Source organism: Lithobates pipiens, unplaced genomic scaffold (assembly GCF_037356315.1).
Source record: "Lithobates pipiens isolate NorthernLeopardFrog02 unplaced genomic scaffold, aLitPip1_a1.2 Scaffold_13, whole genome shotgun sequence".
Taxonomy (NCBI): domain Eukaryota; kingdom Metazoa; phylum Chordata; class Amphibia; order Anura; family Ranidae; genus Lithobates; species Lithobates pipiens.
Window position 1 is genome coordinate 381,608,079 of NW_027507718.1, and position 17,292 is coordinate 381,625,370.

The 17,292-nt window shown below is 43.0% G+C and overlaps 1 protein-coding gene across 16 annotated transcripts in view; it reads left to right on the top strand.

The window, feature by feature from the left end:
* Positions 1-17,292, top strand: part of TENM3 (teneurin transmembrane protein 3) — a 1,601,892-nt gene that overhangs the window by 1,306,121 nt on the left and 278,479 nt on the right. For all 16 annotated transcript variants that reach the window (XM_077477263.1, XM_077477264.1, XM_077477253.1 and 13 more), the window contains one exon: positions 5,063-5,185. In XM_077477263.1, coding sequence (XP_077333389.1) covers positions 5,063-5,185 — 123 coding nt within the window. The remainder of the gene's footprint in view (positions 1-5,062; positions 5,186-17,292) is intronic.

The following is a 17,292-nucleotide window of genomic DNA, read 5'->3' on the forward strand; positions in this document are numbered from 1 at the left end:
GTGACAATAATAGTAAAGCTAAGTTACATAATTGTGAGAGTTTAAATCTGAGATATGTGACACTAACACTGAGAGTATCTTAACAGAATGAGGAAAATTATTATTAGTTTTTTTTTTTTTTTATACTTAAATAGTAGTAATTTTTTATCTTCTGCACAGCTTCATTTAAAGTACAACTTAAGGCTCCTGCATAATGGTCTAAACAAATCCAAAATTCAGTTACTATATGATACGCACCTCATAAGGTGAACACAAAGCTTTCCATAACATTCCCTACTGAGTCAAATCCTCCTTTATTTTTATTTCACATGCTGATCCTCTCAGACACTGCTAATTTGGAATACACTGGGCAGGACTTCTGGGCAGAAGGGCCAGGCCAAGGCAGAGTCAGAAGTGGCACCCACCTTGGGCACCATGCTATGAGGGGCATACTGCAGACTACACAGGGACTAAGCGCACAGCTTGGGTTCTGCTCTCCATTCATTTATAAATAAAGGCTACTATTGTACTTCTCATTCAAAAGTTACTATGTAAATACATTCATGTGTACTGTATATAAAATATTAATAATACAATTAAAAAAATGAAGTCCCTTATTAACACTTAGTGACCCTGAGTTTGTTTATATTAACTATTCCACTCCCTTTCTTCTTTAGCTGTTTTTTTATAATTTATTTAATAATTTGTATGTAAACTTTTTACATTTGAAGTTGTTTGTAACGCAAATTTAAAAAATATATCTTTGTACCAGCAACATGATTCATGATGCTTTTATACAAGGGATAATTCTCACAATAAAATTATAACATTTTTTGTTAACACTTATTATTTTTATCAATATTATTTTCCTTTATTTTTTTTACTGTTTGTACATTAAAAATGTGTACAATTTTTAATGTTGAATTAAAGAGATGAGGGTGGGGTGTACTTTTTTATCCTTGAAGTGGGAGCTAGATTAATTTGTCCCAACACAGGTGGCCAGGTGCTGACTGACAAACTACTGTACAGGCTTGGGAATCAGCAGCAACAATGCTGATAGCCACAACACTTGCCACATCCTCTCATCCAAGGCTGGGTACACACGAGCAGAAAAAAGTTGGTTCGCAAAGGAACTGGCTGGCATTCGGCCCATGTGTACAGATGTTTCTTCTACAGAAGCCAGTCTTATGACCAGCTTCTGTTGAATGGGCTTGCTGGAAAACCAACATCCAACCGGCATCCGATCAATCATCAATTATTGGCTGCCAGCGATAATTAGTGTGTTCTGGCTTGGGGGCAGTCAAAAAAATAATAAACATTTTGTTTGTACCACACGTAACTGTAGTGCAAGCAGGCCTAACTCTGAATTCAGGAGCAGTGCACACACTATTGCAGACAGCTTCATTAGGTAGACTTTACTGGCAGGATCAACCGGTATTTGTGGGACTGTAATAGCAAATGCACTTACAATTAAAGTGGAACTAACCTGACGGAGCTAAAACAGATGTTTTTAGATGCCCCTGCCTTTCTACCTGTCCGCACTGCACATGCATGCACAGCTCAGTGTACAATGTTGCCATCTACAGAGATGAATGATGTTTTGCACATGCATGTGAATAAGGTTATCTCAATCCGGCCAATCAAAATGCCTGAAGATCGGAACCTAGAAGAAGACTATCCAAAGATGTCAGTGGCCAGGTCCTATGCCAAAAGGCTTTGCCACTGCACAGTGAACAGAGGGTCACTTACTCAGCATTGTCACCATTCACAGAAAACTTTTTTTTGTTTTTCCTCAATGGTAGGTTAATTGGCTTCTGTCCAAAATGCCGGCGCTATATGGGTACCTTAAATAATAATATAATAAATGAGCATCTTAATGAGACACAGTGTACAGGGATAGAGACAACTGTGGACACGTACCCACACTCACTCAGGTTGAACTGGATGGACTGATGTCTTTATTCAACATTACTAACTATGTAACACAAGGCACTCTTCGATTGCATAAGATGACAATAATTGAACACCTTTAATTCTTTAAGAAAAATACAGGGATTTCTGTAAATAGCTGCAGTTTTGAGTGAGTAATCCGCTGTTGTTCGCATACAGTGAGGCAGCCTCTCAGCACAGGATCCTGAAGATTGCATCACTGTAGTAGCACTGACTACTACAGTGGTTGCCAGCGTCCCCTCAAGTACAAGATATGTATACTTACATTGGTTCAAGCTGGACCAGTGAAAGCATGCAAAAAAGATGTGGAGTTCAGCTTTAACAGAAATTAAATGTGCATTATCCAATGCTGATTATTTCCATAGGTTCATGGTAAGCTGTTTGTAGTACACTGAACACTGCAAAGGACAACCATAGAACTTCAGCACTGGGGAAAAGCATATCAGGCAACTTGACCATTGTGCTGGTAATCAGCTGTTTTTCATATATTTATTGGACCACTACTCAAAGTTTAGTCAGAAATCAAAATTCAACACAAGGGACATTGTTAACAGTCAGTAGGATGTGTCCTTTGTGCTGCTGTATCCTCTACTATCCTCATCAAGAGTGCCTGACTATGCCCACCCTTTCCGCTCAACGTCTCCATTCATAGAAGCCATGCTATAGCTTCTGTGAATGAAACAAGATTTATTGGTAGAGGGGTGGTCCTTTTTGGGATGGCCCTTTCATTTGTTGAAGATCTAGTACCGTTCCTATGAATAGAGGAGTGGGGGGGGGGGAGGCAGCCATATTAGGACATTCTTGATGAGTGCCTGTCACAGCGTCATCTGCTCTAAAATCTAAATCTACTTACGGCTATCTTTGCACTTTTAGCAAAATAAATTACTTTGTTCTACTTAACTAGTACTGGAGGTCATAGAAGGTCTACAGAATTAATGCTGCTGAGTGCTATCATGAAAACTGCCCATAGATACAGAATACTACATTTGAGCTTTTGACTTAAAGGGTTAAATATCTCAGAAACTGTGAGGCTATCAAGATATTAAAAGGCCAGGGATTTTGGTAAAGACATCCTCTTTTTTTTTTTTTTCATGTTTGTGGGAGATCAAGACAAATACTTTTATGTTTGTTCCTTCTTTTACAATTACACTTTGCAACAGTGATGTCAGTAATCCCAAGTGAACTTTGAGGTAGTTGGTCCAACCCACTAAATTGTAGTCTCCTATATGGATATCGACAATGGTTGCAGCAGTAAATGAACTCTAATAGAAAACCATTATGAAAAAGTCTCTATGATTCATGCATTCTGGAGCTTTAGCTGATTGTCTAATCTTTCTCCAATCCTCTGCTCTATTTCTTGCAAATCACAAAGATATTGCTATTATTCCTGAGAAGATCTTGCTGGCAAATAAAATGCTCACACAGATCAGCTCAGTAGAAATTGGTTCAATAATGTAAAAAGTTGTTATGATTTAGGATAACCTAAAATTGAAAATGATTTGCAATAATTCACTGCTGAGTACAGATACAATTCAGCTATTGGTGTTATCTTAATTTACATTTCTTGTGGCTCTGTAGTAAGAAGCGCTATATATTTTGTGTGCTTGGATATCTAAATCTATATATCTATATCTATATATATCTATATATCTATATATCTATATATAGAGAGAGAGAGAGATAGATAAATCACACTTTTTATTTTTGTATGATTTTCCTTGCATCTTGTGAATGTATGTCTGTACATTTTAGCTGCTGTGTGGCCATATAAAAGCTCAAAAGCCCCACCGAGTTGATTATAATGTCTAGTTGCCTATGTCATCTTTAATAATTTATAAAATGTAACCTTGAAGAATCAGTAAAGGTGCTAAGTTTGAGGTAGTGACATAACATCACAGCTTAAAACTGTTGTAAACCACTGGGTGCCTTTTTCAGACCTGCAAGTTAAAGCCATAATGTGCTAGTATGCATCGCATACTAGTAGCACACTATGTGAAATTTACCTGCAAATGAAGCATTTCAGCAATGCGATCTCACTTTCATCTTTGCCCATTTTCCTTCCCGGGTCCGTGGACTCTGGCTTGTTTGACTAGCCAGAGCCGCAAATGATGTTACTCCCACGCATGCCACGTGGTGGTGCTGCCATTTACGGCACAGGATTCTGAAGGAACGGCCCGGGCGGTCAATACTTCAGAGCGCATACGTCTGACGTCATCGGCTGCATATATAGGAAATATCTCCTAAACAGAGCACCTTCAGGATAGATTTTCAGTACCTATAGATAAGCCTTTTTATAGGCTTATCTATAGGTACAAGTAAGCAGTGTTTGTAAATCACAGTAAGCCCAAGTAAAAGGAAGTACCTGTCCTACAATAAGTTACTACCAGCTGTTTTAGGTCAGTTTAAAGCAGAACTCCACTACCAGAAAAGCAAGTGATTGGAAGTTTCTCAAACTGGAACAGAGACATTACATAGGTTAATGTGTCGCAGTACCATTTATTATAAATTACTTTTCAAAGTAAAATGCAGCTCCAACAAATGTGTTGTATTGAATCACAATGTACAGCAACAAACTACCAACCCATTGTGAATGGGCCCCGAGCATGTATTGTGCTAATTTGTTAGTGTCGGTGACATTTGGTAGTATAGGTAACAACAAGTATTAGAAAAATATCAAATTATCTTCGCGTTTTTGTCTGCTTTTAATTTTGGCCACAGAAAAGTAAATCAAATTTCTACTGGAGAGGTAAAGCACAGCAATTTCCCTTGAAAACAGAAAACTATTGTTTGTTTGCATTTATATCAGTTCATTTGTAGCTGAGCCGGAAGAAGAATAAACAAGCTCTGTATGTGCTTACCAATTCTTGATTGGCAGGTCTTGTCATTACCAGCTATGGCTCTTGCTCTGAGATAAATAGATGCAAGATTATGTATAGGATATATAAAAATATAATACATTGCCTTCTAAAGAATCTATTGTTGATTAAAGTGACTGAAGACGGTGCAGCTGTTGTTCTATCATAGATGTTCACTTTATCAGTCTATATTCTGTGCAGCTCTGTGTTCTGTTTGATTACCAGCCCTCATTATCCTGAACTGAAATTCTTTAACATCCCTTATTTCTCTCTGTCAGCCATGCATCTCTTCGGCCTCAACTGGCAGCTACAGCAGACAGAAAATGACACTTTTGAGAACGGAAAAGTAAATTCAGACGTGGTGCCAACACATACTGTAAATGTGCCCTCCAGTGACAGCGGTAAGACATATATTTTTTATGTATGATTTTATGTACTTTTTGGTGTCTTATTTCACATTTTTCCGGTATTGTTTTATTATTTTTTGTGCCTGCATTTATTATAATAGAATACCCAATTAGCTTTAGTGCATAAGTGCAGAATATAAAGTCCATTACTGGACTGATACTGGTAATGAGAGTACACAGGTGGATCAATAACTCCATATAGTCCATTTTACTATAAACATCTCCATTTAAATAGCTTTTTAGTGATATTAATTATGGAGACAATGGTGATATATATGCATGTGGAAAACAGAATCCTTGCCTTTAACAGCTTACCCTGTAATTAATGCTGCAGATTGATTATTCTATTAGTTGTTTTAACAGTCAAAGGTTTTAAGTTTACCCCAACCTTGGAGTCAGCGAAGCACTGTGGGATAATAAATCCGCCTAATAAAATTCATCATGAAGATTTAAGCTTTGGGGCTCATAAATAAGAGCGAAACAATGCAAATGACATCTGAAACAATTGTGTGATTCATTGGAATAAAAAAGTATACAAAATAAAATACATGGTTATAAAGAAGAACTCCAATGTACATATCTAGCAAAACCATGACTCGCTGCTTGCTGTTACCAGTATAGATTAAATATCTGCTCCTAGGTGGCTACTCTTAAAGTAATACTAAAGTCTTGTTTTTTCGTGTCAAAAATAACAAACGTGCCATACTTACCTGCTCTGTGCAATAGTTTTGCCACAGAGCAGCTCAGATCCCGCCCTTCTCAGGCTCCTCTTTGGTGTTCCTATCCCCTCCCTCTTGTTGAGTGCCCCCACAGCAAGCAACTTGATATGGGGGCACCTGAGCCAAGCCACAGCTCGATGTGTCCATTTAGACAATGAGCTGTGGCCCAGGCCCCTTCTCTCCCCATTAGCTCACTGACTTTGATTGACAGAATTGGGAGCCAATAGGGCTTTGCTGCTGTCTCAGCCAATGAGGAGAGAGAGAGAAAACTCTCTCAGACAACTGAGTCTCTCATGCAACATCGCTAGGTTGAGATGGGGCTCTGGTAAGCATTAGGGGGCCTGAGGGGGGCTTCTGCACAGAGAGGGACTCTGGAAAGTATTAAGGGGCCTGCTGCACTAAGGGGGCTGCTGCCTAGAATGCATTAAGATAAACAACCTTCCACCTTTACAATCACTTAAAGCCAGCCATACATGTTTCAAACTTTGACTGGATCAGCAAGCGCTGGCCAAATTTCAACCCATGTATGGAATCCCTGGTTGTACAGAAGTTAATCTACTGTTAAACTACTTCTGTACAACCACCCTGCTGAACAAATGCTCATCAGTGTGTTTTGAACTCCAATGTACATATCTATCAATACCATGTCTCACTGCTTGCTGTTGCCAATATAGAAACATAGTTTAAATATCTGCTTCTGGGTGGCTACTCTTAAACCGGACATACATGGATCAAAATTCGGCTGGTTCAGCATGACCTGGCCAAATTTTGACCCATGTACGGGCACCCTTTTTGTACATAAGTCAATCTCCAGATAGACTTCTGTATAACCACCCTCCTGAACAAATGCTTCCCGATCAGCACCGCCAGCCAGCAGACACTAATCGGTGTGTTCCGACGTTGGTGAAGTCTTGCTGCCATCGGAACATAATAGCTCAGCAGTAGTGATTTCCCTACCCACCTCGAATGTGTGGATAGAAGAATTGGGTCATTTGTTTTCTTTTTTTCTTAGTTCAACCCACTTGTTGAACAAAAAAAATGGACGCATCTATGGGGCCAGCTCAAGTCATCGTGTCAAATGTAAACATTTTTGAACAGCTTAAAAAAGTTCACCTTCTATGATGCTGCAAAAGCTTTTACTGAAGTGCTTTGTGTAGGCTGTGCTGTTATTTCCGGTCAGGAGGAGGGAATGTGCACAGACAAGAAGTATGTTAGGTTTCCATGCCATGACTGTCAATTAAATGTTGCAAAGAAAGTAGGTGAAGGTGTTAAGTAGCTGCATTTAGCAATTTCTACAGTTCTTTGTTAGAAAAAAAAAAAATCTTGCTTATTAGACTGGAAGAATTCCTTTGTATGAGTGACTTAATCTGTCACCACCACAAACCTATAAATGGATAATTTTATATATCCAAACATAGCTGCAGTATGTGGCCCATTTACTGCTTATTTTATACTTTTATGTGTTTGTTCTGAAGCTATTTCCTTTTTCTTGGCAGCATTTATTTTTATAGCTGCGATTGTTAGCGAGCACCCACTGAGTTCAAAACTTTGAGCATTGTTAGAGCTGGGCAGCTTGAATACCAGGTTCCTCCTGCTCTCTGCACTCCAAGATGCTTCAATCACCAATTAAATTTCTGCTTTGTGTGTCCCTGTTCACCTTTGTGTTCATGGTGTGCAGTCCTTACTTAGGACAATGAAAAAAAAAAAAACGAGGAATCACAAATCGAGCAATTGGGAGTACTTTAGCTCATCTTTGCTGTAAAGTAAAAGAGGGCACACATGACTCAGGGAAATAGATTATAATACATACAGTTTATAGTACTAGTGCCTTTCCATTTTCTCTGATATTACTAATGACTGTGAACTTTGTGAGGAGCTTGATACTCAAACCCAAAGTTTCCATCAAATTAACACATCAAATGTTACAATACTGAAGTAACACTAATGTGGCACTAGTAGCTGATGGTCTTTGGTCATAGTATTATTCCAAAATATGCGTAGTAATGTACATGTTATAGTGGGGCTTATTTACGAAAAAAGGCAAATTCACTTTGCACTGCAAGTGCACTTGGAAGTGCAGTCACTCTAAATCTAAGGGGTAGATCTGAAATGAGTGGAAGCTCTGCTGATTTTATCATCCAATCGCGTGCAAGCTAAAATGCTGTTTTTTTATTTTCCTTGCATGTCCCCCTCGGATCTACAGCGACTTTACTTCCAAGTGCAAAGTGAACTTTCCTTTTGAAAATAACCCCCATTGTGTCCATCATGGTGTCCCCTCAAACCACCTTGAAATACAGGAGTTTTTTTTTAGATGTAGAGACTGTTAGTAGGCCGCTGTTCTTGTAGAATGCTGCTGATGTGTTTACAAAAAGCCTCTACTACGTCCATTTTTAAGCACCTATTATTTTGAACTTTGAACGACTGGGCTTGGCAGAAATTGGCATCACTTATCAAGCTATAATAGGCTTTGTTGTATTTTATAATAAATGAAAGGATACATGTGCATTTACAAACAGTGCTGCATGATGCAGCTCCTTTACAATAAAAAAAGGTGATTAAGAACTTGGAGTACTGGGTGTTAGTGTAGTTTAATTCAGGATTGAGAGGTCAGCTAGAGAAGTAAAAATACAGTTGTCTTTTAACATCACATTGAATAGCAACCAAACACACTGTTACAGTAGCAGACGGTGCACCACAACAAAAATGCTTAGGTCATTTTTTTTCAGCTTCGTGGTGCATATGGTGATAACATGCTTTTCAGCAAAGCAGCCCAGAGACCTCAGAGACCTTACTGAAAAACACATTAATGTGCAGCACAGGGGTTGATTTACTCTATAGGCAAATAGACTGTGCACTATGCCAAGAGCATTTGCTCCAGAGCTTAGTAAATGAGGTGAAGCTGACTTCCATCCATGTGCAAGCAAAAATTCAGCTTTTTTATTTTCCATTCCATTGCATATTTTCCATTGCATGTGAATAGGTATGCTTTGCAAAGTGAAGCTTCGCCTCATTTATTAAGCTCTGGAGCATCTACACTTGCACAGTATATTTACCTGTATTAAATCAGCCTCAAAGATTGTTTATGCATGTGCAGTAATGCACCGCAATGGGGGTTATTTACGAAAGGCAAATCCACTTTGCACTACAAGGGCACTTGGAAGTGCAGTCGCTGTAAACCTGAGAGGTATCTGAAATTATGGGAAGCTCTGCTGATTTTATCATCCAATCATGTGCAAGCTAAAAAGCTGTTTTTTTTTATTTTCCCTTTATGTCCCCCTTGGATTTACAGCGACTGCACTTCCAAGTGCACTTTCAGTGCACTTGTAGTGCAAAGTGGATTTGCCTTTCGTAAATAACCCCCAATGTGTCGAAGAGGGCCTTAGGCAAACAAAGAATTTGAATATAAATCCCCACATACAACAGACCTACAAATCTATGCTAAGGACTGGCAATAAAAAGAAGTATAGCATTAAGCCATTTTTCAGCTTTCAGCGCTGTCGCATTTTGAATGACAATTGCGCAGTCTTACAACACTGTACCCAAATAAATTTTTTATCATTTTTTTTCCCCACAAATAGAGCTTTCTTTTGTTGGTGTTTGAGCACCTCTGTATTTTTTTATTTTTTTTTTCCTGCACTATATACAAAAGAAAAAGGAACAAGTTTGAAAAAACACAATATTTTTTTACTTTTTGCTATAATAAATATCCAATTTTCTTATTTTTTAAACAAATTTTTTCCTTGGTTTATGCCGATACATATTCTTCTACATATTTTTGGTAAAAAAAAATGTAATAAGCTTATATTGATTGGTTTGCGCAAAAGTTATAGCGTCTACAAAATAGGGGATAGATTTATAGCATTTTTATTTATTTTTTTACTAGTAATGGCGGCAATCTCCGATTTTTATCATGACTGCAATATTGCGGCAGACATATCGGACACTTTTGACACATTTTTGGGAAATGCATTGATTACTGTATACATTTGATTGGCAGGGAAGGGGTGAACACTAGGGGGTGATAAAGGGGTTAATATGTTCCCTATGGGAGTGATTCTAACTGTGGGGGGAGGGGACTGACTGGGGGAGGTGACCGATCGGTGTCCCTATGTACAAGGGACAAACCATTGGTCTCCTCTCCTCTGACAGCATGTGGCTCTGTGTGTTTACACACACAGATCCATGTCCTGCTCAGTTACTGGGAAATTCCGGGTGCCCGGTGGACATTGCGACTGCCGGGCACGCGCATCGGATCCCCAGCGACGCAGTGGCGTGCGTGCGCCCCCCCCAGTGGTTCCAAAGGAAATGCCGTCATATGACGGTGGCCCAGAACAACAGATGCTTCTTACTGCTGTCATTAGAGGTTAAGGTGTGAATAGGACTGAGAAAAGAGATCAATCCAACCCAAAAAAATATTTTAGAGATATCATTCCTTCTGGTAAATTGCTAGCACTGCCAGATTTCCTTTGGAAGGTTCCCATTTTAGACTTTACCTACAGTTTACTCTGAGGTTTATTTACTAAAGGCTGTACATTTTTGCAAGGGAATTTGCAATTTGCAAGGAAATTATCCCCAAAGCTTAATGAATGAATTGAAGCTCTGTTGAATTCCAACAAACAGATGGCCCCTGCCTCCACCTATAACTGGCCTTCACAGCAAGGAGCACATGGAATGGCAACACATGAAAGACAAAACCAGAGAAAATTCCCAGCTCAACTCACCAATCACTGGTAAGCAGACTAGTTGGTGAGTTTTGTCTTTCTGTTGACTTCCATCATCCAAACATGTACAAGCACATGCAACCCCTCATTGGATACGTGAACTGCATATTTGCCTTTAGTAAATCCAACCCCCCTGAGTTTGTCATCATTGAAACTGAGTTGTAGAAAAAGAGCGTTGTAAGGAAGAGAGCTAAAGAGTAAAGGTTAAATTTAATAAATCTCATAAATTACACTGTTTGTCATCAAGATGTGTGCTTTTTTTGGGTGGGGGCTGAATAATCATTTTCAGTAAATCTTACTATGTGAGGCTTGACAATTAAGATCTGTACACTGGGCCAACCGAAATATCTTAGGCCGCGTACACACGCACGGACTGTTTGCCCAACCTTGTTCGTCAAACAGTTTCGGCAAACAGTCCGCTCAAAATTTGCATGAGCGGACTTGCCCACACACGAGCGGACTGTTTGACGAACAAGGTTGGGCAAACAGTTCGCTCAACTTTTGAAATGAACGGACTCGCCCACGTAAGGAGGAGGCAAATCTGCCCATTTCGAGCGCGTGTACAGGTAGGCGGGGCCCGCGAAGGAGACGTCGCGGGCTCCGCCGCCTGGAATGGGCTTAAAGGGGAACCCCAACGCCGAAAAAAATCGGCGTGGGGGTTGCCCCAAAGTCCACACCAGACCCTTGTCCGAGCACGCTACCCGGCCGGCCAGGAAAGGGGGGCGAGCGAGCGCGCCCCCCCTCCTGAGCCGTACCAGGCCACGTGCCCTCAACATGGGGGGTGCCTTGGGGAAGGGGGGGCCACGCGGCCCCGCCACCCCAAAGCACCTTGTCCCCATGTTGATGAGGACAAGGGCCTCTTCCCGACAACCCTGGCCGTTGGTTGTCGGGGTCTGCGGGCGGGGGGCTTATCGGAATCCGGGAGCCCCCTTTAAGAAGGGGGCCCCTGGATACCGGCCCCCCACCCTATGTGAATGAGTATGGGGTACAATGTACCCCTACCCATTCACCTGTGAAATAAAGTACAAAAAAAAACACAACACAGGGAAAAAATATTTTATTGCACAGCTCCGGGGGTCTTCCGTCTTCGGGGGTCTTCTCGCCGGACTCCTCCGCTATCTGTGTGTAGCTCTTTTACTAGCGGAGGAGTCCGGCTTTCTTCCTCCCCGCCGCCGGCCTCTTCTCCCGACTTCGGGGGTCTTGTCCCCCTCTTCGGTTCTTCTGCCGGGCCACCGCGCCTTCTTGTAGCTCTTTTACAGGCGGTGGCCCGGTCTTCTGTCGCCGCTGCCTTCCGTTCTTCTGTCGCCGCCTTCGGTTCTTGTTCTTCTTCTTGTTGTTCTTCTTCTTCTCCTGGAGATGTTGACTCGACGAGCTCTCCGGCCGGAATGCCAGGGACACGCTCCGCTGCCACTTATATAGTGACAATGGGGCGGTGTCACATGGTATATGTCACATGGGTTGGTCACATGGTGACCCCGCCCCCTTACGATGTCATAGTCCCCATGTGACATCAACCCATGTGACCAACCCATGTGACATATACCATGTGACACCGCCCCATTGTCACTATATAAGTGACCGCACAGCGCGGCTCTGGCATTCCGGCCGGAGAGCTCGTCGAGTCAACATCTCCAGGAGAAGAAGAAGAAGAAGAACAAGAACGGAAGGCGGCGGCGGCGACGACAGCGGCGACAGAAGACCGGGCCACCGCCTGTAAAAGAGCTACAAGAAGGCGCGGTGGCCCGGCAGAAGAACCGAAGGCGGCGACAGAAGAACGGAAGGCAGCGGCGACAGAAGACCGGGCCACCGCCTGTAAAAGAGCTACAAGAAGGCGCGGTGGCCCGGCAGAAGAACCGAAGAGGGGGACAAGACCCCCGAAGTCGGGAGAAGAGGCCGGCGGCGGGGAGGAAGAAAGCCGGACTCCTCCGCTAGTAAAAGAGCTACACACAGATAGCGGAGGAGTCCGGCGAGAAGACCCCCGAAGACGGAAGACCCCCGGAGCTGTGCAATAAAATATTTTTTCCCTGTGTTGTGTTTTTTTTTGTACTTTATTTCACAGGTGAATGGGTAGGGGTACATTGTACCCCATACTCATTCACATAGGGTGGGGGGCCGGTATCCGGGGGCCCCCTTCTTAAAGGGGGCTCCCGGATTCCGATAAGCCCCCCGCCCGCAGACCCCGACAACCAACGGCCAGGGTTGTCGGGAAGAGGCCCTTGTCCTCATCAACATGGGGACAAGGTGCTTTGGGGTGGCGGGGCCGCGCGGCCCCCCCTTCCCCAAGGCACCCCCCATGTTGAGGGCACGCGGCCTGGTACGGCTCAGGAGGGGGGGCGCGCTCGCTCGCCCCCCTTTCCTGGCCGGCCGGGTAGCGTGCTCGGACAAGGGTCTGGTGTGGACTTTGGGGGAACCCCCACGCCGATTTTTTTCGGCGTTGGGGTTCCCCTTTAAGCCCATTCCAGGCGGCGGAGCCCGCGACGTCTCCTTCGCGGGCCCCGCCTACCTGTACACGCGCTCGAAATGGGCGGACTTTCCGAGCGGGGAACAGTCCGCTCATTTCGAAAGTACAGCGGACAAGCCCACACACGGGCGGACTGTTCGCTCAAACACAGTTTCAGCGGACAGTTTTTCGGAATTTCCGAAAGACTTTGTCCGTCCAACTGTCCGCTGAAACTGTCCGCTGAAAGCCCACACACGAGCGGACTGTCCGCCCAAACACTGTTCAGCGGACAAGGTTGGGCGAACAGTCCGCCCGTGTGTACGCGGCCTTAAACGTACCCAATGTTATCCAACATGTATTGTAAAAGTGAAAATCGAGGGTTTCATGGTAAAAATGAGGGCTATCAATATCAAAAGAGATTGTGTCTAAGCAGCTCTAATCTGAAACCATTGAACTGTACCTTTGTAATATACCGCAGCTGATTTTCGATCTGCTGTGGATGCAGTATATTCCCTGGGTGTGAGGGGTTAACTTGCTTTTATTGCTGTCTGCAAAGAGCAGGTAGAGTTGATATAATATTCTATCACTTAAGTGAATATTGATTCATTTCCTTTTACCAGAAGGTTTCTTGTTTCATGCAGGTTGCTGCATATGACAGAACCTCAGCTGTGTGAAGTTATGTTGTGTGGTTATTTGCACACAAACATGTAATGTGTTACCTTAAGTCATTCCACAGTGCTCGTCGGATCCAAGGTTATGTCACTGGGTGATAGCGTGCTATTGATTCGCTATATATATATTTCACCTTGGCGTGTGACTTGCTGATTAGTGAACTGTGGGCAAGCATCAGCTTATGCTCTGAACAAATCTTAAAGCGAATAAATGCAATTAATAGTTTCATTTGCACATTAGCTGTTCCAGTACCTGGACAAATTATTCTGCATTAATGTGTCATATGTGTCATTGTTTAAATGAAAAATGAGAGCTCACATTCTGCTATGTCCAATAATTAAATCACCTGGCTAGGATTTGATTTGCTGTATAGTATGACACTGGAATTGTAAGTAGCACAAATTATTCTTTTTTACCCTTTATAAAAGAAACATGGTAGGGCTTAATTTAGGCTTAACCACTTTCAGACCGGACCATTTTGCTGGTAAATGACCAGAGGTCTTTTTACACTTTGGCACTGCGCTGCTTTAACTGGTAATTGCGCGGTCATGCAATGTTGTACCCAAACAAAATTTGCGTCCTTTTCTTCCCACAAATAGAGCTTTCTTTTGATGGTATTTGATTGCCTCTGCGATTTTTATTTTTTGCGATATAAACGTAAAAAGACCGCAAATTTTGAAAAAAAATGATATTTTCTACTTTTTGTTATTAGAAAAATCCAATAAACTCAATTTTAGTCATACATTTAGGCCAAAATGTATTCAGCCACATGTCTTTGGTAAAAAAAAAAGTCAATAATTGTATATTTATTGGTTTGCGCAAAAGTTGTCACATCTACAAACTAAGGTACGTTTTCTGGAATTTACGCAGCTTTTAGTTTACGACTGCCTATCTCATTTCTTGAGGTGCTAAAATGGCAGGGCAGTACAAAACCCCCCCAAATGACCCCATTTTGGAAAGTAGACCCCCTAAGGAAATTGATAAGAGGCATGTTGAGCCCATTGAATATTTTATTTTTTTGCCTCAAGCGATTGAATAATGACAAAAAAAAAATTTTTTTTTTTTTTTTACACAAAGTTGTCACTAAATGATATATTGCTCACACATGCTATGGGCGTATGTGAAATGACACCCCAAAATAAATTCTGCTGCTTCTCCTGAGTACGGGGATACCACATATGTGGGACTTTTTGGGAGCCTAGCCGCGTACGGGGCCCCGAAAACCAAGCACCGCCTTCAGGCTTTCTAAGGGCGTAAATTTTTGAGTTCACTTCTCACTACCTATTACAGTTTTGAAGGCCATAAAATGCCAAGATGGCACAAAACCCCCACAAATGACCCCATTTTAGAAAGTAGACACCCCAAGCTATTTGCTGAGAGGCATGTTGAGTTCATGGAATATTTTATATTTTGCCACAAGTTGCGGGAAAATTACAAACTTTTTTTTTTTTTTTTTTTTTTTCACAAAGTTGTCACTAAATGATATATTGCTCACACATGCCATGGGCATATGTGAAATGACACCCCAAAATAAATTCTGCTGCTTCTCCTGAGTACGGGGATACCACATATGTGGGACTTTTTGGGAGCCTAGCCGCGTACGGGGCCCCGAAAACCAAGCACCGCCTTCAGGCTTTCTAAGGGCGTAAATATTTGACTTCACTCCTCACTACCTATTACAGTTTTGAAGGCCAATAAAATGCCAAGATGGCACAAAACCCCCACAAATGACCCCATTTTAGAAAGTAGACACCCCAAGCTATTTGCTGAGAGGCATGTTGAGTCCATGGAATATTTTATATTTTGCCACAAGTTGCGGGAAAATTACAAACTTTTTTTTTTTTTTTTTTTTTTTCACAAAGTTGTCACTAAATGATATATTGCTCACGCATGCCATGGGCATATGTGAAATGACACCCCAAAATAAATTCTGCTGCTTCTCCTGAGTACGGGGATACCACATATGTGGGACTTTTTGGGAGCCTAGCCGCGTACGGGGCCCCGAAAACCAAGCACCGCCTTCAGGCTTTCTAAGGGCGTTACAGTTTTGAAGGCCATAAAATGCCAAGATGGCACAAACCCCCCCCAAATGACCCCATTTTGGAAAGTAGACACCCCTAAATTTAGGGGTACACTAGTGAGACTAGGTAATAAATGGCGGGTGCCCTGAAACTATAAAAAAATAACTAACCAACCAGCGTCACCTGTAACAGTTATATGGTGATCACTGGTGAAAGGGTTAACTAGGGGGCAATCAGGGGGCTTTATGCGGTAGTATATGGGGGTCCCTGGCGCTATAAAAAGCTGCGGCGAACCTAAATACCTACTTGCCTAACTAGCGTCACCTGTGACACTAATACAGCGATCAGAAAAACGATCGCTTATTAGGCTGGGTTCACACTGGAGCGATGCGGGAACGCCACGAATGCGCGGCGGGTTCCCGCATCGCATGCCTCCCGGCGGCAGTTCACACTGCCCTATGCGAACTGCTGGGAGTGTCAGTGAAATGTTACTGACACCCCCAGATCAGTTCGCATATCGCAGTGCGATCTGCAAACTCGGATCGCATGGTGTGAACACCCATGCGATCCGATTCTGCTGCGGGCCAAAAAAAGGGTCCCGTGCGAATTTGCGGCGGGTGCGGCGGGTGTGGCGGGTGCGGCGAATGGCTGAACTCGAATCGCACAGAGATCGGATGTGATTTGCACTGCAGTGCGAATCACATCCGTTCTCAAACCGCTGCAATCTGAACCCAGCCTTAGTGACACTGGCGACGGGGGGTGATCACGGGGTTAAACCTTTATTGGGGGGGTTAGGGGGGTACCTTAGAACTAAAGGGGGCTAACCCTAACTGCCCTAACAGTTATTAGTCACAAATGACACCCGCCGGGTGATCAGGGGGTTAAACCTTTATTAGGTAATAAATGGCGGGTGCCCTGAAACTATAAAAAAATAACTAACCAACCAGCGTCACCTGTAACAGTTATATGGTGATCACTGGTGAAAGGGTTAACTAGGGGGCAATCAGGGGGCTTTATGCGGTAGTATATGGGGGTCCCTGGCGCTATAAAAAGCTGCGGCGAACCTAAATACCTACCTGCCTAACTAGCGTCACCTGGGACACTAATACGGCGATCAGAAAAATGATCGCTTATTAGGCTGGGTTCACACTGGAGCGATGCGGAAACGCCGCGAATCCGCGGCGGGTTCCCGCATCGCATGCCTCCCGGCGGCAGTTCACACTGCCCTATGCGAACTGCTGGGAGTGTCAGTGAAATGTTACTGACACCCCCAGATCAGTTCGCATATCGCAGTGCGATCTGCAAACTCGGATCGCATGGTGTGAACACCCATGCGATCCGATTCTGCTGCGGGCCAAAAAAAGGGTCCCGTGCGAATTTGCGGCGGGTGCGGCGGGTGTGGCGGGTGCGGCGGGTGCGGCGAATGGCTGAACTCGAATCGCACAGAGATCGGATGTGATTTGCACTGCAGTGCGGTGCGAATCACATTCGTTCTCATAAACCGCTGCAATGTGAACCCAGCCTTAGT